We start from the raw sequence: 27,564 nt of genomic DNA, 5'->3' as shown, positions 1-27,564 counted from the left end.
ATTCTCTATGGTGAATTTGGCAAATTTAAGCTGGGAATGAAATAAATTAAAGGAAAACAACATTTGCGGATATTAAAATTTATTTAAATTCTCGTTAGCACTTTTTTCGGGGGTTTGTGCTAACGTAAGAACTTCATGTACACTCACGGAACGCGACACGAGACCGGACATAACACATATTGTTCTTACAAACGATTAAAAAAGGGTTTAAATTTACCTTTTTAGTCGACCGGTTTCGGGCTCGATCTAGCCCATCTACGGGACGATGTCCGACTAATTACGATGATTCACTCATACTTATTCGTACTTTGCACAGTACACGTCGTAAACAAGATTAAAACGTTTCAATGTGTTCATGATTTTGTCAAACCGAAGAGAGAGGAAACTATTGGAGCCTCATCTTCATTCATCAGGAGAGAATCAGCAGTGGCGATATACATTGATTCCCATGCATTCAGATGTGATGATTTTCTAACATTTTTTATTAGTTTCGCATTCTGCCAATCAATGATATGATTCTCAGCTACCGCATGCATTGCGACACTAGAATCGTTCACTCGTTCATTCTCAACGGCGTTCTTATGTTCTCGTAGGCGAACTTTAAATTTCCGACGAGTTTGGCCGATGTAAACAGATGTGTAGTCTTTACACGGGATTTGGTAGATTCCTGATTTTTCCTCAGTAGGAACCTTGTCCTTGAGGTTACATAATAAATCCTTCAGTGTATAATTGCTCTTATACATCACGTGATAACCGTGATTGTTCAGGACATTTTGAACTGAATTCGTCAAATTTGAATAATAGCAGTCTGCCAATAAATGATAATAATACTTGATCCACTTACTCCACCCCATTAAAAAGTAGGGGTAAGTGTACCATGTACAAAATATCTGTATTTATTTATAAAAATCACATATTTTTCATTGTGATTCATTCAATTAGAACTGAAATGCTCACCATGTATCGAAAAAACTAATAGTATTCGATTTAATACAGAGATACAATGGATTTTTGAAAGATGGAAAACAATTTTGAAATTATTTAATATTTGCAGCTAACAAGTTTGCTTGTGTTAGTGTACGTGTAGTACCAGTTTTACAATAGTATCAGTGTGTACGTAAGAATATAACCTAAAACGAAGCAATGGTGCGAAAACATTAAACATATTCAAGTATATATGCCTAATATTGACGAATAATCCACTTACCCCACTGATACACTTCCCCACTGTACCTCAAATCAAAGCTGAATTAAATGAAAATGAAGCAAATTAGTCCTGAATTCCTTAAATATGAAGCCAATCAGACCCGAATAACTAAAGTCAAACTTAAAACAATTGCATATAAAGTAAATCAGACACGAATCACTTGTAAATGAATAAATCAGACCTGAATCACTTGAAGATGGATGGAATCAGTAATGATGTCCTCAAATATGAAGTAAATCAGCCCTGAATCTATAGAAAATGAAATCAATCGAAACTGCTCAATATAAAGTGAATCAGTCATTAAATTGAGTAAATCGACCTTAAACTGCTTGAACATGAACCAGATCAACTGGAAGATACAGTAAACAAAACTAAATAACTAAATTGTAGGTAAATCAGACCTGAACTTCAAGTATTTATCAAGTATTTCATACCTTAAACAGATGAATATGAACTAATTTAGTCCGGCACCACTTGAATATCAAGTGAATCAGATCCGTACGACTCAAATATGCATTGAATCCTAAATGAATCACTGAAATGTGAAGTGAATCAATCCTAAATCGCTTGAATATATAATGAATCAATCCTGAATCATTTGTATATGAAGTGAATAAGGTACGAAACACTTGAACATAAAGTGAATCAAGCCTGAAACACTTGAAAATGAAGTAAAACAGACATGAACCAATTGAAATCAACGGAACATGAAGTGAATCAAACCTGAAACGGTTGAATATGAAGTGAATCAGGTATGAATCACTTGGAAATGAAAAAATTGATTTTGAAGTAAATCTGACGTGAATCACTTGGATATGAAGCTAACCAAACCTGAATCATTTGAATGTAAAGTGAATCAGTAATGGGTTACTTCAACATGGAGTGAATCTGACACGATTTTATTTAATATGGAATAAATCAAACCTGAAGTACTTGATTATGAAGTGAATCAAACCTGAAATATATAAATAAAACTAAGATCAGATATTAATCACTAGGGTATGGAGTGAATCAACTTGAATCACTTGAGTATAAAGACAATCAGTCATGAATAACTTGGATATTCTAACTTGAACAGTTTGAATATGAATATGGATTAGACCTGAACCACTTGAATGTGATATGATTCTGACCTTATTCACTTACTCTTCTAAATGCCAAAGGCTATCTGAACATCATTATGGACATTCAATCTTATTAAATCATGATATTTAATAACAGTCAATCCACCATAACATGATTTTTCATATCTCGACAAAGTATTGAAGAATTAGCCACCTAGTGACAACATTATGAGCTAAACTGTTTCCCTTTCGGATTACCATGATCTTCTATCAACTTTGCTGAAAACTTGACCATTCTCCCTTATTGAATTTATTAGATAGAACTTATATGAATTTAAAAATATATAAATCAATCTGTTTTTTTATGCCCTTGACTTTCCGAACAACATTGCTGAAAACTCGAGCTTTCCATTTCATCTGCTTTCCAAGATATAATTTGTTTGATTAAATTTGCTTACTAGTGCTACTTAACGGCAAAACTTAGAACCAAGCGATTGTACCCCATTTGGCATAAAGTCGTTTGGCATAAGGTCGTTTGGCATAAAGCCGTTTGGCATAAAGTCGTTTGGCATAATGGTCGTTTGGCATAATGGCCGTTTGGCATAATGATTGAGTTAGAATGAATATCGGCATTTTCGAAGCTTTTACCGAGATCAACACCAATGAGCCCATAGCAAAATTTTTTCGTAGTTTCTCAAAAAGCGTGGTGGTTGTTCAGAGATAATCCATGCTATGAATGTCAAAAATTGTAGTGACATAGAGAGCATAGCTTAATAAAACTCGTGTCGGGTCTGGTGGAAGATCTTTTTGGAATAATAATTTTCTCCACATCCCAGAACATAAAGTATCGTTGAGTTGTTGCGATATACATATTTGAAAATAGTAAATTGGCAAAGAAAGTTTGCAGTTATTAACAAAGGGAACGCACACATTTTGCTACAGATCAAGCTCTATCCCAGTTTGTACGTAACACTTAATGAAAATTACTTGGTAGAAGAAGGAAAAAATTATTTGCAAAATATTAAAAGCTCTTATCCAAAGATCTATTATTGAAGCATAATGCAAAAATAGCCTATATACGAGAGCAGATTATTTTTCGTTTAAAATGTTTAAGGCTCTAACACTAAATATCTTCTCACAACATAACTCAAATGAACAACACATTTTTGAAAGAGAATATATGTGGCAAAATATTTGAACGATTCAATATAAATTTTAATTTTGAAAGTGTACATCAAAAACACTGTCTATTATCGAAAGGAGGGAATATTTGTGAATTAAATATTATTTTTCCAGCATATCTTGAAAGGAGATCTAGTGTTTGCAAAAAAATATGTTGAATATTTACAGGTTCTAAAGTTATTATTATTTTACAGTCATATCTCCCTTACTCGATATTGAAGGGACCATCGAGTTAGGGAGGTATCGAGTTACAAAACACAATACCAATGCAACTGCGATCCAAGGGACCATCGAGTTAGCCATGAAAGCCAACTTTTACTATGGTTCTCTAACTCGATATCGAGATACGGAATATCGAGTAAGGGAGAGTTAACTGTAACAGCACATCTTGCAAGAATTGCGAAATAAATAAATGGTAAACATTTAGCTTGACTAAATAATACAATTTAAAACAGTATAAATATAAAGAACAGCCTATTTTTAGAAGAAGGCAAAATTTATAATGAAATCAATAAAAGATTGGACGCCAAAAACTATTGCGGCATAATAAAACGAAAAGACATCAAAAATTGCGTTCAGAATTATAGCTCTTGTCCTACTTTTCCCCGAATAACGTTTCACTGAATGTCGGTTCCCCGAATGCCAGTTCCTAGAATGACTCGTTTCCCCGCATGCAGTTTAAATAGGCATGTTTCCCCGTGATGCAGTTTAAATAGGTGCTATAATAGTCTTTAATGGCTGGAAAGTAAACGAGCAAGAACGATAAGCAATCAAAAGAAGCAGGTATTCTGTCATTCTTGGCTATACTCATGGTGGAAAAAAAATATTGAGGACGGTAAAACTCGAAAGAACCACCAATTAAATAAAGAAGGGTGCATATCAGATGGCCCTGAAATGTTTAAAGTTACGACAATTATGAGTGCCACAAACTTTTCGGGGAAGTGGACTTTTTGTTGAAGCGGGATATTCGGGGAACTGGTATTCGGGATACTGGCGTTCGGGGTAACGACATTCGGGGAACCGACATAACGAGAAAAGTAGCACAACCCATCAAAGTAACTGCAGTAATCGATTTCTCTTTTCGCTGATAACTTGATCAGATCAATATTATCGATTGCCGCCATTTTGTCAGTTGGGAACAACACAATATCTAAAAAATAAAGAAATCCTAAAAGAACAGCCTATGTATAAGAGAAGGTGAAATTTGTTTCAATTTCAAATCTACAGTTTTTATGCCTATAATTTGGTTACATCATGTTTAAAAAAAATATGTTTGAAAGAAGGGTAAATTAGTGCTAAATATATCAAAATCTTCAGTGCAAATAATTATTCCAATAGCGGAACTCAAAAGAAGAATTAATATTTGAAAGAAGGGTAATTTCTGCATAAATTATAAAATATTATTGACAATAACTTTTCCAATATGCTTTAGTTTATTCAAGAGCATATGATAGAAGAATAAAGTGACATTTTGTATCAATTATTGACTCCACAACAAGCCTGATGTCATCAAAAAGATTCAATAGAAACGTGAAAACGAATCTCATCTTAAGAAATTCTTGGTTTCAGACTCATTATGCCAAACGACTATTATGCCAAACAACCATTATGCCAAACGACTTTATTCCAAATGACCATTATGCCAAACGACTTTATGCCAAACGGCTTTATGCCAAACGACTTTATGCCAAATGACCTACCACCTTCTATCTTATTTGGATCAATAGATAAAACTAGTTACCCGAGCAACACACATGTTATAATTGTGTATTATCAACTTAAATATGACTAATGTTGGTCATATATCAGTCGATAATATACAATTATAACATGTGTGTTGCTGGGGTAAGAATGCTCAAATTCACATGCTCACTAGCACCACCTAGCAAAATTAAGAAAAAAATTGCTATTCGGATGTCTTTGAACTTATTATCAACTTCGTCGAAGACTCGAGCTTTCTATCTTATTTGAATGGTGAGATAGATGTTCATTTTTATCTGCTTACTAGCGCTACCTAGCAGCTGAATTTTAAATCAAATTACCTGTTTGTCCTTGACATTCTGAATAACTTTGCCGAAGACTTGAACTTTCTATCTCATATGCATCACGAGATAGAACTTGCTTAAAATGCTCAATTTTACATAGTCACTAGCGCCACCTAGCGGCAAAATTACGAATCAAACTATTTGATTACTGAAATTCTTTGATCTGCTGAACAACTTTGCTGGAGAACGCACCATTATAGATCTCGAGATATAGCATCATGAATGTTCCTGTTTTGAGGTGATGCTAAACTTCACAGGGTGATTCAATATTTAGCTGAGTGTTGAAATACGTTTTCAAGCGAGTCCGTATTTATGACGGGTAGTGTATATTTATTGTAGCATATCACTTTCAGAAGGCCGGCTCCATAGGCACTTTCCCCGCCAATTGGGAGATTTGTGAAAGCATATCACTTTACTTTTTACTCTATCAAATATTCAACGATTTTACTAGTTTAAACCAAAAAGTATCAGTTTATTCACAAACCGATAAATGTTGTGCTCAACAACTAATAAAACTTATTCAAGTTTTGGTGAGCCATGACTTCAATCTATAATTGATTACCTACTCACCCTATGCCTTTGAGCATCATCTTGGCTTCCTTAGTAGTTTTCAGTTGTCCGCAGATATGTTTCACGCTACACAACCAGAATAGAACTAATTTCAGTGATAAACTTTCCTTCCCTTCTTTCGCAAAGGCATCATCGACGGCTTACATTTCACTATGACGTATCTCAAAACAACTCCCATGCCGATGATGGTTCGGTCTTACAACTCGAATGAAATATAGGCCATCGTCAAACATAGGCGCAGATTTCCTTATCAAAAACGGTTCTCAAGTTTGCCAGCGATAGTTTCATTTTGCGTGCATGTATGTATATGCCTTTTATGCTGACTCGTGAAGTGGGTGTGATCACTGGCGTGAGCAGTAGCGTGAAACTTCGCAATGTACTATCCTCAGTTCACGTTTAAAGTAATTAAAAATTATATGCTGCAAACTGTCAACCAATTCATCGATTGATTGGGTTAAAAATATTACGTTTCGACCCTTACTTCTCCTTGCTTGATAAAATTGGGAATCTATTTAATTTAGTGTTGACAGATGAATACAATTTCAGATCAATGATGACAAACGTTTGGTGGCCTCTCTTAGCCAAGTGGTTAGAGTCAGCGGCTTCAAAGCAAAGCCATGCTGAAGGTGTCTGGGTTCGATTCCCGGACGATACAGGATCTTTTCGAAATGTAAATTTGCTTGACTTCCCTGAGCATACACGATATACGAATGGGAAAATGCAACTTTGACTAAGAAAGCTCTCAGTTAATGACTGTGGAAGTGCTCATTGAACACTAAGCTGAGAAGCAGGCTTTATCCAAAATAGGGTTCGCCTGTTTGGCTATGCAGCGCTTTATACGGCTAATACAGAGCATGTACGCTCTACAATATCACTTAATTGGAACGCAAGGCGAATTAGAGTACTGTTTGATTACATGACAACATAGTTAGCAAAATGTCAATAATAATGAATAGTTGTTAATAAAAGGGGTAACACTTCCTAGCTACCACCAAGCGCCAAAGCTCTAGATATAGGATACATTTGGTTGATATGTTTTGATTCTGAATAACTTGTGCACTGCAAGTCGCAGCTGAGTAAATAAATCAACAATCTCAAATCAATTTCGTTTTCCACACATTCAAACACTTCCGTGCGCCGTTCGTATTATCTCTAAAGTCTATTTTGAAAGAGTTGGTTATGACTGCTTTCTTGAAATATTCGCTGAAACAAAAATGACACCATTTAGATTTGCACTACCGTCAAACGGGGTAACTTGCAACAATTTCCAACTTCAAAGCAATATGGATGAAAAAATTGAGGATTCAGATGAGACAAAAACCATCTGGTACCCTAATCGCTACGTAAAGAATACCACGCGGTACTAATTTTATCAGTATTTAGTTTTCTGGAATCAGGAGAGACGAAAAATATGCATTTTTAATGCTACCCCTGATGTGGGGTAACATGCAACACACAGTGCTATCTAAAGTAAACTATTAAAAATGTTTCCTTTATCGTGTTATTATGGTCATTTAATAATTTTCTACAGTAAAAGCATGACAATTATCAGAAACAGGCTAGTTTTCTCTTAGAAAACTAAATATTATTGATTGAATTATGAGTATTGAACCAATTTGATTGAAAACTTCATTGGCATTGCATAGGGTGTCCAAACTGGAAAATTCTAGCATATCATAAGTATTGACAGTTATTGGAAAGCCATCAAAACGTTTTATTGCAACTTTTCTACAAATAAAATGGTATTTTAGGTTTTATTTCACATAAATTATTTTTTAGACATATTTAAATCAAAGCGACGTATGACATATTGATATGTATGTTTTAAAATGGTCTCTGTTGGGTTTTAGCATAACTTCCATCACATTTCATGCAGAGAGTTCCCAATGCCTTATCTGTAAGTTAATTTTTATGCAGATTTTCTAAATTATTCTTTATTTTCATGAAGAAAATAAGACTAAATCTAATAATAATACGATTTATTTAAATTTCCCAAAAATTAATACAAAAAGTGTATTGAATTGATTGAAGTACAAACATTTCAATGTTACTGTACAAATATATGTTCAATTTTGCCTTTTCGTGTATTTTCGATGACAAACGGCAGAAAATATCAAACAATTGAGATCAAATTTGCTGTTGCAAGTTACCCCACAAGGGTAGTCAAAAACGTTTTTGAATTTTTATAGTGTTTAAGCAAAAAAATATCAAAACTTTAATATTGTCAATTTGTACACTACTAAGTACTGTAACTGATAGCAATTAGTTTTATACAATCCAAATTTTAATATGATTTTCGCCTCCAGCAAACTCACCAAAAAATGAACGATACCCAAACCCTTGTCAAAACCTTCTGTTGTATACCTAAGGTCAATAAACGGCGGAATAAATCATAATAATTTAACTCAATGCTGAACAAAACGACTATTCGGTTACATGTCGAATTGTTGCAAGTTTCACCCCTGTTGCAAGGTACCCCGTTTGACGGTACTCCAATTATGGACATTCGTTAAGAGTTTGGGAAAGTGAATGCAATGATCTACTTGGTTTCGAAATTCAGAATAACCTTGTAGGTAGCTTACAGCACACCTGTAAAATTCCAGGATCGACCATTGCAATGCAAATTGTGCTACTGCCTTAGACCATTACCAAGCCACGCGATTGATGAAGTCAAATTATTTTCCAACTGTTTCCATCGTATCTTATCGAATATTCTTCTCTGTTTTTTTATTCTTCTCATTCCAGACTGAACAATTTGCAGTATTATGGATTCTATTTATAGTGATTGTACTAGGGAACTTGGCTGTGCTGGTGACGTTGTTCATGAACAAGAACCGGAAATCGAGAATGAATTTCTTCATCAAGCAACTTGCCATCGCAGGTGAGTACCTACTTTTGATGTCGGAGGTTTGGAACAGGCGCGCACCACAGCACAGTGGAAAAATATGGACCCAAAATGGTACCAAATTCATGCAAAATAAACTCTGTACACTACAGTATTTCCAAAAACTTCCATATTCCATAGAAAAACGTCAAATAATCGAATAGGAACAGTTTCATCCAATAGAATCATGTAAAAGTACCAATTTTGACCCATTTTGCATTATAAAATGCTACTTCCGTGGAATAGAGAACAGTAGTAACTGATTGCGGCTCACTTTTTCTTTTACTTATTTTTATTAGTAACATTCCAAACATAACATTAATTTCTTATATCTAGGTGTTCTGTGTTATTCTATTTAACTCATTGGTGCTATGCCAGGGAGGAAGCTTCAGAATCATTTTCAAAATTTTATTTTGAATTCTCTGCAGAGCTTTCTTCCTGCTATTACAACAGCAAGTCCATATTGGTACAGCATACAACATGGCTGGCCTTAAAATTTGTTTGAATATCAAAAGCTTGTTCTTAAGACGAAGTTTTGATTTTGTATTATTAAGGGGATAGAGACATTTTACATATTTGTTTCATTTGGCTTGAATGCCCTCAATGTGATTTTTGAAAGTCAAATTTTTATCTAACATGAGCCCTAGATACTTAACTTCATCTGACCAATTTATTGGAATCCCTCTCATCTTGACAATATGTCTACTTGAATAAAGAGCTTTTGGTTTATGTGGGAATATTATTAGTTGAGGTCTTAGTTGAGGCAATCTTCCATTTTTGCAAGTATGAAGAAAAAATATCCAAACTTTTTTGCAATCGACTACAGATGACACGCAGACTTCGTCCTTTAGTGGAGAGGCCTGTGTCATCCGCAAACAAGGATTTTTGACATGCCTGAGGTAACTCAGGTAAGTCAGATGTGAAAATATTGTATAATATTGGTCCCAAAATGCTGCCTTGAGGAGCACCAGCTCTTATAGGAAGTCTTTCAGACCTGGAGTTCTGATAATTAACCTGAAGTGTATGATTTGACAGATAACTTTGAATCATTCTAACAATGTATGTTGGAAAAGTAAAGTTTTTTAATTTTACGATCAAACCTTCATGCCAAACACTGTCGAATGCTTTTTCTTAACTAGAAGAGCAAGACCAGTAGAAAAACCTTCAGTTTTGTTGGAACGGATCAAATTTGTCACACGTAAAAGTTGATGAGTGGTTCATTGGCAAAAATGTAGTTTCCGTTGATGTGGACCATCATTCTGTTCAAAATGATTTTTTCTAAAAGTTTACTGATTGGGGTAAGCAAGCTAATTGGACGATAGTTAAAAGCTTCTGCAGGATTTTTGTCTGGTTTTGAAATTGGTACAACCTTAGCATTTTTCCATTTGTCAGAAAAATATGCTAATTGAAAACATTTGTTGAATATATCAACTCAGAATGATAAGCTACTTTCTGGAAGTTTCTTGATGAGGATGTGGAAAAGTCCATCATCGCCATGAGCTTTTAAATTTTTGAATTTTTTAATAATATTTTTCACTTCTTCCAAATCAGTCTCCCAGGAATTTTCGAAAACGTTCTCTTGATTGAGAATGTTTTCTGAGTTCTGAGTAACTTGATTTCAATTGGACTAGTAAGTCCTAAATCAAAATAGTGCGCGCTTTCAAACTGCTAAGCAATTATTGGAGCTTTTTCGCAATTAGTTAGTAATAATTTGTTTTCCTCTTTCAATACCTGGCTTCTAAGGTTGTTCAAAATTGTAGATAATTTCCAAAATGCATTGACATTGACATATTTCATCTTAAAAATTTTTGTTTCCTAATTGTGAAAATCGTTTCTTGATTTCTTTCCGCAAATGCTGCCATACAATTTTCATACCAGGATCGCGAGTGCGCTGAAATTGCTTTCGTATTTAAGACGGATCAAGAGTTTAAGATCATCGTCTATAACCACGGATTTAAATGTTTATGGTCTATCGCCAGCTTTCTAGGCGAATCCTGACAATATACCTTCCCAAACCTTCAACTCCGTAGCACTTATGAGGGTATCGCTGAGTCGGTGGCCTCTCATTAAGTATGTGCTACATCAACATTTCCTTCCCCTATCCCAAGTTACGGTAAAGATGGACGTGGCCGGGAATAGTGATATTCATGATTTTAGTATTCTTGTTTATGATTTGAACAGGGTATACTCCCTTGCCTTGTTCCTGAAAGTAGTCAGGATGTGATTATTGAAAAGAAACATGAATGTTGCTAGTATCCAATCTACGAAGTATACCGTAACTACGCTAACGCTAACGCTATCGTCTATAATCACGGATTCAAATTTTACTTCACATTTTGGAATTGCAATGCTCCTCAATTAATGTTTCATATATGCGGGGCCCAGATAGCCGTAGCGGTAAACGCGCAGCTATTCAGCAAGACCAAGCTGAGGGTCGTGGGTTCGAATCCCACCAGTCGAGGATCTTTTCGGGTTGGAAATTTTCTCGACTTCCCAGGGCATAGAGTATCTTCGTACCTGCCACACGCGATATACGCATGCAAAAATGGTCATTGGCATAGTAAGCTCTCAGTTAATAACTGTAGAAGTGCTCATAAGAACACTAAGCTGAGAAGCAGGCTTTGTCCCAGTGGGGACATAATGCCAGAAAGAAGAAGAAGAAGAAGATATGTTCCAGTCAGCTCGAAAAAAAAATTAAAGTGGATCTGATAGGATTGAGAATCGCTTCATGGGATATTTGAAACGTAACAGGACATGATGAGAATCAAAATCAGCACGAGTAACTAATTGGCTACAAAGATTACTAAAGTCGGTTAAGACCAAATCAATCGTAGATGGATTTCTAGAAGAGGGAAAACATGTAGGGCAATCAGGGTATTGAATTAAGAAATATCCTGAAGAGCACTCATCAAATAAAATTCTGCCGTTGGAATTACTTTGAGAATTATTCCATGACCGATGTTTGGCATTTAAGTCACCAATGACAATAAATTTTGACTTATTGCGAGTCAATTTTCGCAAGTTAGTTTGGAGCAAATTAACTTGCTGTCCAGAGCATTGAAAAGGCAAATAGGCAGCTATGAAATTATATTTACCAAGCTGTGTTTCAACAGAAACACCTAAAGTTTCAAAAACTTTAGTTTCAAATGACGAAAACAGTTGATGTTTTATACGCCTATGAACGATGATTGCAACTCCCCCACATGCCCCATCAAGTCGATCATTACGATAAACAAAAATGTTAGGATCTTTGTTAAGTTTGATCCAGGTAAATATGTTTTAGTAATTACTGCTACAGTATGGCTCATAAAAAATGCGAAAATTGGTTGAACGTGTATTTAGCATCCACAAGCGTGATTTTCATTATTTTTGTGAATGGATTTCTTTTATTATTGTAGTATATCCTGACATAACTTCGCTATCTAAGACATTTTTTGTCATATTTTTATTACTGTCCTAAATAATGAAATAAAGCAAAGAAGTTTTAAGGTTTTGACCGCTCAATATTAGAAACAGCGTCTGAATGTTGTATACTATGGTGATAAACTTTCCACCTTCGAAAATCACATTTTATTCTTAAAAATATCAGTTTGTTTGGTATCAGAGGATACAGGAGTTCCTATAGAACGTGGTTTTCATGGTCACAATAAAATATTTTGGCGGGGTCATAGTTATAGCGGCATTTGCGACTTATAGTTCGATATGCCTTTATTTTTTGTTGAACTTTAATTATAAATAAATACGGAAATCTTAATCAGCTTTTTGAGGAAGAAATTTGTCCCTTCTGTTAGAGACAACTTATATCAATACAAGCTCATAGGTTTTTAGCAAAACAGAGCCGCTTATCACACTTTTATGAAGGTTCAACCACAGCTTTCCAAAACTAACCGTTTTTTCGAAAATACGTTTAAGTCTCCAATGATCCAGGTATGAACCCATTATATCATTTGATATGGGCGAATACTGGAGACAAGGCCTGTAAAGAATCTCACCCCATCCTTGATGTTTTAGACGCTTTCATCCCAAAGACATTGAACTCGACGACTGCATGATGAAATTTGAACGTATGCTTCCAATTCCTCTTTTGTAAGGTGCAAGTAACAGATAAAAATCATGTCCAAAGCGAAAAACCGAGTCTGTAAGAATATTAAACAGCTCGTCCTCTTTACCATACAAAGAACGAGCATTCAACCAACTTGAACTGCTTGAGTCATAGTGGTGGTTTTGAACATTCCATCAATCATTTGATTCAATTGTTCAGTTAGAAAATTAAAATCGGAGGCAGACATATCACTTGAAGTGGGTATATTATCTGTTGATTTTCCGTTAGAATTTTCGGTAGACGAAGAGGCGGAGCAGAAGTTTCCTGTGGCAACATAGTTTTTCCATTTGATTTGAATTAATTAGAATGGGTACTCATAGTATGAATAGGGGAGGAGTTCAAATTACCTGCTACGATATCGACAAAGGATTTTCTTTGGGTAGATACATTCGAAATCAAAAGACCCGAACGGCTACCCGACGGATCAAAATTAGTTTGTGAATGAGCATGTTTATAAACTTCCTGATGGGTATGATTCTTGATCAAACGATCGTTAACTGATAAATGAGCATTGTTTGAAGCTCTACCAGGGAAATTCCGGAAACGACCGTTATCATAACGGAAATTGCCGTTTATCTGCCTGACACGAGCCTCGACGACTCGCCTACGCGAAGGGCAAGCCCAAAAATTTGACTAATGATTGCCCCCGCAATTGGCGCATATGAACTTATCGGATCTTCCTTCACTGGACAGACGTCCTTAGCGTGAGAAGAACCTCCGCAAATCATACATTTAGCATCCATGCGGCATTTTTTGTACAATGACCCCACTTCTGGCACCGACGGCACTGAGTGGGGTTCTGGTAATTTCCTCCAGGTTCCTGAAAATGTTCCCATGTCACATGGACATTGAACATAAGTGTAGCTTTTTCTAAAGCTTTAATATTTGTTGGCTGGCGGGTTGGAAGGACCTGCCTTAGGGGTTAGACTCTTAGGGTCGGCACGTTGGAGCTGTTCAAGAACTCTAGTTAAACACACATCCTTGGCTTTAAGCTTTAATTTTTTTTTTACTTACTGGGTGTGGGTGGGGAGTGTGGAACGTTGCGGCCGGCCGGAAGTGGAGCACGTGAGGGTTGTCCTGGAGGCTGCTGGGCTGAATTAGGGGTGGGCTTGATGACTAACGGGTTTCTGGGGCGAGCGGCACGCTCTTCGGACTCATGCATGCCACCGATTATCGACGGGGCGATGGCTGCGGAAAGAATTCGGATTCTTGGAACGTACACCAAACTTCCTGGGTGTCGGAGGGTTCTAAACGACGGTGTGGGTCTCTGGGATGACTTCTAGAGCCACTTGGATGCTCTTGGTAGCTTGTAGTACACTACTCGGAAGCAGGCCCGGATTTGGGGGGATGCCAAGGGGGCAAATGCCCCGGCCCTCACAATTAAGGGGGCCCCCCGAGGAACCAAAATTAAGAACAAAACACATTTTGAAATATCTTTCAATATTTTCTCTTTAGATATTTGAACATATAATTCAAACGGTTCAGTTAACTTTCCAATATTTAGTTTTTTTTTCTTCACGTAATATCCGAATCTCACAGTATGGTTTGGTCAATGATTATCCTTGAATAGGGAAACTGTACCAGTTATGGCCAAAGTGGTTCCCTATTTGGCCATATGCAAAATTCGGATAACTTTCAAATTTTTAATCTTTTAGAATGTTTTAACATCAAGATATATTGTATATCTTACTGCTAAAACACAAAAAAACTTTTCAAAATGTTGAGACATTCAAGTTATTACGTATGGCGAAATAGGGAACCACTATGGCCATAACTGGTACACCTACCCTATATTATGCGTTGCAAGAAAAAAAAAATTCCTGGAAAATCCAGGGTAACCTGCTGGAAAATTTTCCACCATATCAATCATAGTCACCCGTGACCTCAAATATTGAGTTATGTTTGTTTATGCTGCTGCCAACAGACAGTTTTAGCTTGCGGTGGCATTATGTTATTTGTTCTTCTGATATTATGATAAGAGATAACCAGAAATCCGGATTAGAGATCTTGTGTACCTTATTACCGGGTCCTTTATTCTCTTAGCCCTCTAATGCCCAACCCCGCCTTTAAACGGGGTACATTTTGGAATTTTGTGTATTTTTTCGTAGTTCGGAAATCAAAATGATTTTAGTTTTGGAAAGTTTTTTATGACTTTTGAAACTTTTTTGTATTTTTGAAAATTGTTTGAAAAATTGTTTTCCTATATAACCTACAAATGCCTGGGGTTCACCTAACGTTTAATATAAAAAATCTAACCTTTCATATTTTTCTACGATCAACCTATCACAGAACAAGAGCTTGGTAGCATTAAAATAATTTCTAACCTGTTTTTCCGTTAATTACACGGAAAATGAAAATAATTCCAGAAAAAAAAATAAAATTTAATATTTTTAAAAGTACCGTGAGAACCTAAATTTTTATTATTGCCAAAAATCAGTAACCAGAAGAGGCTTCAAGAAAAAATGAATAAGGATAGGGATGTTCAAAAATAAAAATTATAAAAATCAAAAACCAAAATTCACAAATTTGCGAATAAAAATAAATCATTGCCCAAAACGTGTTTAGAACGATTTTAGATAACGAAAAATTATATTTAAATCGAAAATAAAAATTTGGGTATTAGAGGGTTAAATGATGTTTCAATCGAACTATTCCGAACCACATCGCCGAATTGCAGTATCTTCTTTCTAAGCCCAATGGCTTTGAGAAGTCATAAACTGGTTAGGTTTATCTACTGAACACGCCTTTTATCCCGGTTTGAAAACGGTAATTTGAACGAATGAAAATATTTCCACTTTTTACGTAGCGGCTCACCAGAAGAAGTTGCAATTGGACTTTCGTTGAGCTGCATATTGTCAATGAATTTAATCATGTAGTCTTCTTGAGTGTTGCAGTGCTTGCTGTGGTTCATTTGTTCTATGCGGAGATTGCTCACTGCGCGTTATTTCCGCGAAGCAATCCAAATTTTTAAATTTCCCCGCAATATTACAACGTGAATGTTAAGCCAAAATCCCTCTCTGATTAGTTTTAAAGAAATATTGGAATTAAAAATACGTTAAACGTTTTTTTGCAGGATCTTAAAAAATGCTACTAACCTGTAAAGCACTGCTCAATTCAATTCATTGTTATATTTTTCCCATTGGGTGGAAAAATCACTTTAAAATACTATTGGAAAACATGAAAAACAGTTGAATTTTTCAATATATATAGCTCACAACCGAAAATGTCACTTACACCACTTTGCATTTGGGTCCCTTGTATCTTTGGACCGACCATCTCGTTGAAAAATCAGATTCAATAGGTTCATTTGTGGAATCCCAGAACGTGTTGAGATTTGTATAAAAGGGCCCCTTTATGAGATCTGACCCGGGCCCCCCGAAGACCAAATCCGGCACTGCTCGAAAGTCGACGGTCCGGGGGTAGTCAATACCTGGTGGAATCGGCCTATAATAATGGATCCTGATTCGGTTACACAGCGTAACAAAAATGACATTTTTGCGTGTCTCAAGGATCAAATTATGTGTCTCGAGTTGATTGGGGGTTGCTGAATCTGAAGCCATTTTCAGAAATGTTCCAGCACGTCACAATTTTTAGCTACAGGTCGCCAAAGTTGTATAAAACACTGATTTTATTGATGTTTACATAGAATTATAAGTATAATTTATCATTTTTTTTGGATCTAATCTACTAAGCATGCTATTTTGCACTTAAACTTTCAACTTGGATTAAATTTGGATGAAATTTCGCAATTAAATTTAGAATAAACCGATTTTTTTGACATGTTTACTGTTTCCATACAAAATTCTTTATTTCTCTCATATGGAAAAATACAATACTTTTTTAAACCATCAAAAATATTTATTTCGCATCGAAAGTATTATAAACATTGCCGATAAGTCTTGCTATACACATAAAGTTTGAATTCTGTGGCAAATTATGCAAAAAAATTGCCTTACAAGCTAGCAAACTTGCATGCAAGTTGGCTAAAATAGTCAATTTTTGCATTTTCAACAGCCAATATCTCAAAAACTAGACGTGCTATGATATTTTTGAAAACGGCAATGGATTCAGCAACCCTTAACCCTTAAATCCTTTTGACTAACGGTTATTTTAAGTGCACCGGGTGTATAGTTAGATTTGCGAATTGGTTGCCTCGAGATTCTAACTTGAATAGCCTTTGCTCTTAGGGATGGTACACAAATTTTGTCAAGCTAAATTTCAACTTTTTTGACCCCCTCCCCATCCCCCTTTGTCACGTTTTTTGTATGAGTCCTCCGTTTCATCCTTTATTTTCTCTTTTTGACGTGGATTTAACTGTGGCAACCCATTTTCCCCTTTTTGGCTCAATCTTATGTTAGTTGTCTTAGACATGTTTTAACACAATGTGATATTAATTCTACTAACAAATACTAACCAATAAACAAACCTATCCTTAACAAATAACAAACAAAGCTAGCGTATCTCAATGGTAACATATTATTTAGATAGTTTTTATTTTGTTGTGACTAAATAATATTCTTGAGAAAGCCCTTTTCCGAACAATGCCAGATTGGGTTCTCTTTCTCATAAAGATTACTTGGACTGGGCAAAATCCAAGTAAATCATTTATTCCATTTTTGATCTCTTCAGGTGACTTATAGTCACTTGAGAGACCTTTCAAGACAACTTTGAACAAACGTTCAGTTTTGTCGTAATAAGTAAAAAACTTGTGCTTCTTCTCTTCAAGATGTTTGAAAAGAAGTTTGCGATCTTTAAGAGTTTCCGGCAAAACGCGACAGTCTCTTTTCTTTGCGATTTGGAAGGAAACCTTGATTCCCCTAATGGAGTTCAAGCTCTCCTGCCTAAATCCCCAAAATTCGGAACAACTGACCACGATAGGCAGCACTCTTTGCTTTCTTACTTGAATCAAAGAGCCTGGGCTAGAGACTGCTTCGATTTGGTGCTCGGAAAGTTTGTCTAGAGCATCGAATTGGTTACTCATTTCGATGCAATTATCAACATTAGTCATTTCACCCTTGGAAAAAAGTTCGCATTCCGGAGAAACGTCCTTTCTTCCATTCTTGCCACGATTAGTGAGAGTTTTAAATCCCACTTTTTTGGAAGGAATTTGTGAATCCAGAGATTCGCCCTTCCTTTTGTTTGTGATTGCAACCATGTGTAGTGAATAAACGAAAGAAGACGAGACATCCTAAGAGGTTTTTTCTCCCAAGACGGTGTCCAAGAAGGATTACCACCGCTAGCTTTCGCCAACGGGTCCAACGAAAAATCGAAGGCACGGGTCCAAACAAGAATCGTAAAAGGATCAATAGTAGAAAAAATAATACTGAAAAGTCCTGTTTTAGTGCTTTAGGCAGTTTATAAAAAAAATCAATGTGTTAGAGCAACATAGGGGTGAACGGCTGTTTCCAGACGATTCTGATGAATGAAACTGTCAACATACGATTCCTTGACGTTTAATTATTGAATATAGAGGTTCGGGAACCACAATTAACCGCATAAATTGGGTGCCGTTTTGGATCCATTTTTCCCACTGTGCGATGGCTTTGAAACAATAATTGATTCACAATTTGCAATCTCGTTCTCTTTTTTTTGCATCCCATTTCGAGCTTGATTACATTTCTAATCCAATTTTCTCTATCCTCCGGTGTTCGGATCCCCGGGTTTGACCGTAGATCTCAGCGTTGGACTGCTGAGCGTGCTGACGGATATCGTGCAGAGGATTACCATTTCCTGGCTGGCGGGCAATGTGGCCTGCAAAGTGATACGTTTTATCCAGGTGTGGGTCACGTACGCATCCACCTACGTTTTGGTGGCCCTCAGCATCGACCGATACGATGCAATAACTCATCCGATGAACTTTTCCGGATGCTGTAAGTTTGATGCGATGCCCATGGTGCTTCTGAGACCGGTATTATCAGAAAAAATCTCTATCGAATCTGTGTTTAACAGTCGAATCATATACCTTAACTAACTGCATACCTGGGTAAAACGAAAAAAAAAATGAATTCGGTTTTGGTAATGATATTTTGATGGTGTAATTCCACAAATTTAAGGAACGACATTTACATGATTTTTAATTTGCCGTTAGCAACATAAGAAATTCATTATTAAAGCTCACGATGTCTTTGTGCAGTAACTATATCTCAAAAAGAAAAAAACCGTTAACAGGGGTCAACCCAACCAAATATTGAAAAGTAAGAGATCATTTACTTTTCAACATTTGGTTGCATTATCCTTAGAAACTAAGCTACAGAATTCGACTGACGAGCACAGATTCGATGGATAATAACGGTCTGGGGAGCTCCTTGATGCCTTCTCCGCGTTCACTACGAATCGTTCGCCATTCGGAACTATTGCCGGATAGCTGGTTGCAACCATTCAGAGTAAATCCGGATGAAATGAGTTTCGCCCCATAAAAAGCCAAAGCAATAGAATGTTATCAAGTTCCTATTTTTTTTTTTTCGATTACAGGGAAGAGAGCTAGAAGACTGGTGGGAGCTGCGTGGGGTTTCAGCGCTATATTTTCTTCGCCCATGTTCTATCTGTACGAGGAACGTGTCATTCAAGGTTGGTGATGATGATGTATAACTAATGCGTCTTGCTGTCCTCCTAATCGATTTCCTTATTTCTCTTTTTTTCTTTGCTTCCAATAGATCAACTTCAATGTTGGATTGACCTGGGTAACGCACTTCGGTGGCAGCTTTACATGTGTTGGGTGGCCACTTCGCTGTTTGTGATACCAGCCTTCATCATTTCGGCTTGTTATGTGATAATCATCAAAACCATTTGGTCAAAAGGTTCGGTACTCGGTCCGGTTGGTGGAAAATGTAAGTTCTTCATTATATTTTTTTTGCTTCCGTCCTTACGTATTTCAATAAGATCAGCCAGGGACATTTTGAGTTGCTAAATAGAAAAAAAAACTGATCTTTAATATGATACAGTATCGATAATTGAATAAACGAAAAAAAACCCTGGATTAGTCCACGGAAAAAAAAATCCATCTTTCCATCTTTATGGTGTTTCTGCACCACTTTAAAAGTATCTTTTTACGAATTTTATTTTATTTATTTATTTATTTCGTCAAGCATAGGTAGACTACATACAATAATTACAATACTTTCTTACATGCTATGCATTACTTCTATTGTTTTTAGTCGGGTTTTAAGCTGCTCTTTGGACATAGTAATGCCAATGAAATCGCAATGTTTTTCTGAATTTTTCTGAAAATAATTTTCTTGTTCTTAAATGCCGAGAGGGTGTGTAGAAGTTTAGTTGAGAAAGAAGTGCAGCAGAGTCTACACGGTTCGAAATAATGTTGTTTATAAAGAGAATCATTGCGAACTCTCGGCGTTGCTTAAGTGTTTCCAAGTTGATGAGCATGCAGCGTGCTTCATACGACGGAAGTGCCAGTACAGTCCAATTCAATTTCCGGAGGGCGTATAAAAGGAATTGCCTCTGTACTGATTCTATGCGTTCTTCGTGTACAACATGGTACGGGTTCCATACTAGGTGACAATATTCCAGAATTGGTCTCACATATGTTATATACAATAGTTTAATAGTATATGGGTTTTGAAAATTGTTACTGAACCTCTTAATGAAGCCAAGCATGCTGTTTGCTTTGTTTATTATGGAATTATACTGTTCTACTAGGGGTCATGCACAAATTACGTCGCGCTCCAAGGGGCGGAGGGGGTCGAGCCAAGCGTGACAAGCCTTACAAAATTTTCGGAGGAATCATACAAAAAGTGTGACAAAGAGGGGGGAGTGGGTCGAAAAAGTTGAAATTTAACGTGACATAATTTGTGTACCATCCCCAAAAGTGAGTTTAGAGTCTAGGATTACGCCCAAATCCCTTTCAATTTTTCACTTCTGCACTACTTGATTTCCTAAAAATACTTCAATTGGAGGTGTTACATATTTTCGACTAAATGCTATTGAATTACATTTTTTGATATTGAGTTGAAGTAGACTTTTTTTGCTCCAAGTGAAGAATAAATTTATGTCATTCTGGAATTCTTCTGCTTCGCTAGAATTACTAACTTCCACGAAGAGCTTCATGTCGTCTGCATATATAAGAAATTTTATTTTTCTAAGTAAAAAGGAAATGTCGTTTACATACAAAATAAAAAGAAGTGGGCCTAAATGAGAACCTTGGGGCACTCCAGAGGTTACAAAAATGGGTGCTGATAATTTATTTTGAAAGCGCACTATTTATTTCCGATTTGATAGATATGACTTGATCCAACTCAAGAGTCCTAGCTCCATTCCTATTTTTTGCAATTTGAAGATTAATAATGGTATGTCGATTCGGTCAAACGCCTTACTGAAGTCTGTGTAGAAGGCTTCTACGTGCTTGCCATTGTCCATTGCGTTGAGAATGAAAGATACAAATTCTAGCAGATTGGAAGATGTTGAGCGGCCTTTAAAAAAGCCATGCTGCCTACAAGTAATTTGGTTTTTTACTTGCTGGAAAATTTTGTCGTTCACGAGAGATTCGAAGAGTTTGGGGATACAGGAGATAATGGCAATTCCGCGATAGTTCCGTATGTCAGATTTTGTACCTGATTTGAAAACAGGCACCAAATACGAGGATTTTCACGCTTCTGGGAATTTTCCATTATTTTTCCTGGAAGAATTTATATTGGATCTACTTATCTAAAGAACAAATTTTGGCAGAATCCATAGTGGAAATTTCTTTTGGATTTCTTGAAAAAATATCAATGAATTGATATTTGTAGAAAATGTTGAAGGAATTAAGAGGAATTTCAGGAATAACTGATGAAATATATAGAAAAATCACCGAAAAAGTTCCCAAGTTAGTGTTTCTGAAGACGGTTATTTTAAAAAAAAATCAGATAGGATTTCTGAATGTATCGCTTGATGAATTTTTAGCTCACTTAACCCTTTCAACGCCCCAATTATTTCACATTCATTACAATCACCTGATTCTATATGGAGTATTGCAAAATGATAAGAAAATGCGAGAACCGTCTCATAAAAGGTCATATGCTTGCAAAATATTAGAAAAAAAAATAAATAAAAAGATTTTTTTTAACAAATGTTCGATCTGGCATTGGAGAGTGACAAGATAATGTGAAAAACATAATGTAACGGTAACAACATGTTACCATAAATATAAATAACAAATACATACCTAAACACACATAGACACAATAGTCGTATTCTTCTATTATATCTTACTACAGATTCGTTCCACGTATATGGAAATATTTTACCGTAATGACCAATTCATTTAATTAACATTTCCCCCATTGTCATGGTAAAAATACGTTAAATAATATGTTGTTCATTTAAAATAAGAACATGAATCGAGCTCACCAAATTCATTTAATTAACATTTCCCCCATTGTCATGGTAAAAATACGTTAAATAATATGTTGTTCATTTAAAATAAGAACATGAATCGAGCTCACCAAATTGATCCTCATCCATATTCGATTGAGCAGCACAAGCTACTTTCGTCAGCATGCTCATTTCACAAGTATCACTCCGGCGACGCGAAAACATGAACTTGATTGCACTCAGACCACGTGCACCTGATCATTGGTCACCACTACTCGATCAAGCCTTCAGCCCGATCCGCTGTCCGGCTCTCCAGACCCGTGCTCCTGAAAACTTGAGGTGCGGCTTACATGCACCTTCTGCTTGGGCTTTAACTAAACACTGCCGAGCAGAGCGCGTGCAGAATAAATCGTTGCATTTCCGCTATAGACACATATTTTTTCACAAACTGCACCAGCCGTTTCACCAGCCGAAACTCTATTAGTGTGGTTTCTGGAATTGGAAGAAAAAATCATGAAGAATATTTTGACAATTTTCTTGACACTACTTACTTTTTAACTTCCGAACGAATCATTGGATGCATTCCTGAAAAAAATATTTTCAGAAATTTCTGGACGGCTGCCCGGAATAATTACTAGAGAAATTTCTACATAAACAACCCTTGAACAACCTTTCGTACCTGGAGAATTGGCTTCATTCCGTAAGGCAATCATGAAAGGATCTCTGAAAAAATCGCAGCGTATCCTTGGTGGAGTTTACGAAGGACTCCTCAGATAAATGGATTAAAAAAAAAACTACAGAAACCCTCCGACTAATACTTAATTTTATTTCAAAATGAATTGTTGGACGAATCTATGAAGGATTCGTTCAACGAATTCCAGGTGAAATCTCAAGAACTGTTATTCGACGAAAGGAAGTATTTTTCGCTTAAGAAACCTGGAATAATCTCTAGTGAAATTCCTTGATATATCGTTATAGGAACTCTTGAAGAACTCACTAAAAAAATGATTTTTTTTTGGCAAAGGCTTTTATAATGCTGAAGAATTTTCTTTGCAATTTCTGGGAAAATTATTTCAGAAGCTTGTGGTGGTGCCCTTAAAAAACGAAAGACTCCCTGATGATTTATTTTGTGAAATCTAGAGACATGTTAAAAAAAAAAACTGTGAAGAAAAGTTACCGGAAGATTTTAAGGAAAATTATTGGATACACTTCTGAAAGAATTCCTGAAGACTTTGATGCAGCATAATTCAAGGAATGTCTAGATAAATTCCCGGAAAACTTGTTTGATAATCTCTTATTGAGTTCTTGAATAAATTCCTGCAGCAATTATAGAATCTCCTATAGGGATCCTCAAAAACATTTCTGGATGAATTCCAGAAAAAAAATGGAAGAATCCCTGGAGCTCTTCTTTAAGGACTTCGTGGAAGAAATAATCATTAAACCTCAAAATCTTATGGATTTGTTTTTTTTTTAATTTTAGAGGAGGTTCCTAAAGTGTGTTTTGGAGAATCAAGCAAGTTTTGAAGCTCTATATTTCCATATTTTGAACGGCGTTGGTGGTCAAACGGCTAACGCTTCTGATTCATAAGCTGAAGGTCATGAGTTCAATCCCGGACCCGTCCTTTTCATCGCACATTATTGCTTTATCTTTTATTTGCTTCTTCCACTCTTAATATATTACACTTGAACTTTTCATTCATAGCAATTACTAGAACCAGTAACAGACAAAAAACCGTTTCCCTACGCTTTCATTCTTCCATCATTATAACACGCCTTTCCTTACGCCTAATACATAGGCAGTCTGCTAATCGAAAAGCAAGCCTCTCTGCCATAAAACATACCTTAACCCTATACCTTCCCGCATGAACCCAGTCTACGAAGCGCGAATTTCAAATGCAACACCAATTCCTCTCCCTTTTCCTTCTTGATCAGCATTCTGACGTGGCGAGCGCCATTGTTGCATAAACATATAAGTCACCAGTCCTTATACACTGTATACAGAATGTGTAGTCCCAAGTATTCATCTGGTTGGTTCCTTGTGTTAGTGCAGCTGATCTGATGATACTGGAGTAGCAACCATGAGCGGCCAAACAAAAACCAAATCCAAACTGTTTTGGAGCTTCACATTTCCATATTCTAATGTTGTTCCCAAAGACTGTGGAGCATTTGAGAAAATTGAAAAAATAGAGACGCAGTTTTCTTGGTAAAAAACACCAAGAACATGGAACAGATTAGTTTTTTGGATGTGGCAACATTCAAAGTTGTGAATATATTCAATGGATAGCAATGATAGGGTTCGATTCTCCCCATTCCATTCAACACATGCCGAACAATTCAGAAAAAAGTCTAATTTATTATAAACCATTCATTTCAGACCGATACCGAAACGGAAGTGCCGAGCTGGCGAGGCGGAGGGCCAGTTCCCGTGGCATCATCCCGAAGGCAAAAGTGAAAACCGTCAAAATGACCATCGTTATCGTGATCGTGTTTGTACTCTGCTGGTCACCGTACATCGTGTTCGATTTGCTACAGGTCTTCGAGCAAATTCCGAAAACTCAAACCAACATCGCCATCGCGACCTTCATCCAAAGTCTGGCGCCGCTCAACTCAGCAGCTAATCCGCTGATCTACTGCCTTTTCTCGACGCACTTCGTCAAAACGTTAAAGTATGTGAGGGGCCAGTTCGCGAAGGCTGCAACCCTATCTTGTATCTATGTTCTGATGAAATTTTAAGGGTTTGTGAAAAAAAAAACTGAAAATTTCAGTACGATCGGAGATCATCGATACAACGTCTCTTAGAAAGGACAATGCGGTTCTCGTGAGCTGGCTCTTAATGTTTCGTTTGCTTCTTGAAGGCAACATCTGCTTAATAACGCATTCTTTCTTTTCCGATAACACCAATAGAAGACTGCCTCCATTTCGATGGCTTTTCTCGTCCGGACTTTGTGGGTCTCCGCCGGATGAGGTCGTGTCTCACAATGGCAGTGGGCAAACGAGTAGCAGTCGACTACGGAATCATCACAGCAGCGATTCGATGCGAACTCTCACCACTTCGCTAACGACCTCCACTCGAAGGCCAGCCACCATCATTCGAACGTCTAGGGTAATTATTTAGCAGCAGCAGGGGTCCATAGGCTCTGCTTACGTTCCAGCCCCAGGAGTGCGGGTCAGCCATGGTGGGAAAATATTCCTGGTACAAAGTTTGCTGTAAAACTAAAGCGCAAAAAAGATCTAGTCAAATTTTATAGCATACGAATTAATAGACTTAAGCGGAACCATTTTAAGAGGAAATTTTTACAGTTACCATTAAATTTTTCGATGAATATTCTATATTTTCTACCATTCGCTACAAAGTATCTACTGTAATCTGTTAGTCATGATAGATTTTAAATTATAATCACGAAGTTCTCTGCGCCAGCTCTTGTGAGATATTTAACCCTCACGCTTGTATATAAAATGGCGCCGTACAAGTGCTTTAACTGTCTATGGCAACAAAGTGTATACCAAATAATAAACGAAACAAAAAGTCGGAAAGCCCAGAATCGTCCCTAATCGCGATGAATAATAATGCATTTACTCATTGATACCCGGATAGATGTCATCACTTTGTATTATACCCATATATACACAATATAATGTTAGACTGATATTCAGCGGTGCGAATTACTAAACTTTACCGACACTAACCAACCACCTGTGAAAATAGCATAAAAAATAGTTTATGAAACCGTTGGGAATATACGAGTTGACTTGTTGGAGTTGTGAGTATTCCGCTGGGTAATTGACCTATGTTCGAAACGAATAAAGCAGCTTGGAAAATGTATGGTTTAATAATGTTCAAAATAATATCACAGCCAGCATTATGCAAATGCGTAAAAACATTTTTTCCGTGATAAACTTAATACTTGACATGTATTATTTTATTTGTAGAAACGTAGCTCGTTTGGAACGTTCGTTTGGGAATCCTGAATTTTGATTTTTTTTTTTCAAGATTTTGCATCTTGACCTTTCTAATGCATTAAGAACAAGTTAACATCATGCATTTAGGATCAAACATGGCTAAGACCTTGAACCGCTACCAAAATTTTATTTTTGAATCGATTCTCGTTCTTTCAGTTTTAAGCTGAAACAGCTTGCAATTCAAACATGACTGTAACATTAGCCGGGTTGTGCGCCCAATTCATGATTTCAATGGCACCGATCTGCAGAAATAACGAACGCACAAAGTTGATGTTTTTATTTTAAACTTTCTGCTAGAATAGAATAGAAATAGAATAGAAATTTCACAGCCATTTAATGCTTCTTTCGCGAGATTTGCGACTTCAAAGTTTTAGTACATTATTTAATTTGGATTCTTAGTTTTTCCAATATTCCAAATTGTTCCACCTTATATGAAAGATATAAAACCGTAGATTGCACTGTGTTTTATTTTGTCTAAAGCGTATGAACTTTCGAATAGCACTCAAACCGTTAATTTTAGCGATATAGTTTGGTCGGAGAAGTTTCTCGGTATATTCAAGCGCATCTTTTGATGAAAGAAGTTTTGTGATCAATCCACCTAGCAGTGAGATAGAAAAACTTTTTTTCATAACATTTAGAAAGACAAATGGTGTCTTCAGCAAAGTTTTAGAATTAGCCATTTGAAACAACTTTGTTAGATATACGATTTGTCGATCTCTTATAGTTTTTGAGATATATGCCGTTGTATGTGAATGGTCACTAAGAAACATATTTTTATCATAACTTCTTTCCATATTTTTTTTTATGTTTTCTACAAAGTTGTTTGTCATGAAAAAATCCGTGTTTTTGCTGAACATATTCATTTCATTTATTTAGTTAACATCTAAAAGGATAACACTGAATCAACCATTTCACGCCACAATACTCGGTTCGTGGCCGCATCTCTCCATCCTCGGTTCTGGCCCACGCTCATCAAATCGATACGCACTTGATCCGCCCACCTAGCTCGCTGCGTTCCACGCCTTCTTGTACCAAACGGATCCGAAGCGAACACCATCTTTGCAGGATTGCTGTCCGGCACTCTTGCAACATGCCCTGCCCATCGTATCCTTCCAGCTTTCTCAACCTTCTGGATACTGGGTTCGCCGTAGAGTTGGACGAGCTCGTGGTTCATCCTTCGCCACCACACACCGTGTGCAGGAACACCGCCAAAGTTCGTCCTAGGCATTCGAAGTTCCAAAACA

The 27,564-nt window shown here is 36.5% G+C and overlaps 2 protein-coding genes across 3 annotated transcripts in view; one reads left to right on the top strand and one right to left on the bottom strand.

Annotated features, from left to right (window-relative positions):
- The window catches only part of LOC5570883 (chaoptin), a 28,002-nt gene extending 21,784 nt beyond the window's left edge, over nucleotides 1–6,218 (bottom strand). Inside the window, exon 1 of the mRNA XM_021855914.1 lies at nucleotides 6,069–6,218. Coding sequence (XP_021711606.1) covers nucleotides 6,069–6,088 — 20 coding nt within the window. The 5' untranslated portion in view covers nucleotides 6,089–6,218. The remainder of the gene's footprint in view (nucleotides 1–6,068) is intronic.
- Nucleotides 1–26,181, top strand: part of LOC5570884 (cardioacceleratory peptide receptor) — a 362,493-nt gene extending 336,312 nt beyond the window's left edge. For both annotated transcript variants that reach the window (XM_021855915.1, XM_021855916.1), the window contains 6 exons: nucleotides 8,814–8,949; nucleotides 18,727–18,924; nucleotides 19,526–19,621; nucleotides 19,708–19,881; nucleotides 24,735–25,026; nucleotides 25,265–26,181. In XM_021855915.1, the coding sequence (XP_021711607.1) occupies nucleotides 8,814–8,949; nucleotides 18,727–18,924; nucleotides 19,526–19,621; nucleotides 19,708–19,881; nucleotides 24,735–25,026; nucleotides 25,265–25,475 (1,107 nt within the window). In that variant the 3' untranslated portion in view covers nucleotides 25,476–26,181. The remainder of the gene's footprint in view (nucleotides 1–8,813; nucleotides 8,950–18,726; nucleotides 18,925–19,525; nucleotides 19,622–19,707; nucleotides 19,882–24,734; nucleotides 25,027–25,264) is intronic.
- The last annotated feature ends 1,383 nt before the right edge of the window (nucleotides 26,182–27,564 follow it).

This window comes from Aedes aegypti, chromosome 3 (genome assembly GCF_002204515.2).
Source record: "Aedes aegypti strain LVP_AGWG chromosome 3, AaegL5.0 Primary Assembly, whole genome shotgun sequence".
Classification (NCBI taxonomy): domain Eukaryota; kingdom Metazoa; phylum Arthropoda; class Insecta; order Diptera; family Culicidae; genus Aedes; species Aedes aegypti.
Note: the sequence above shows the minus strand (reverse complement) of the source record. Positions and strands in the feature narration are given on the sequence as shown.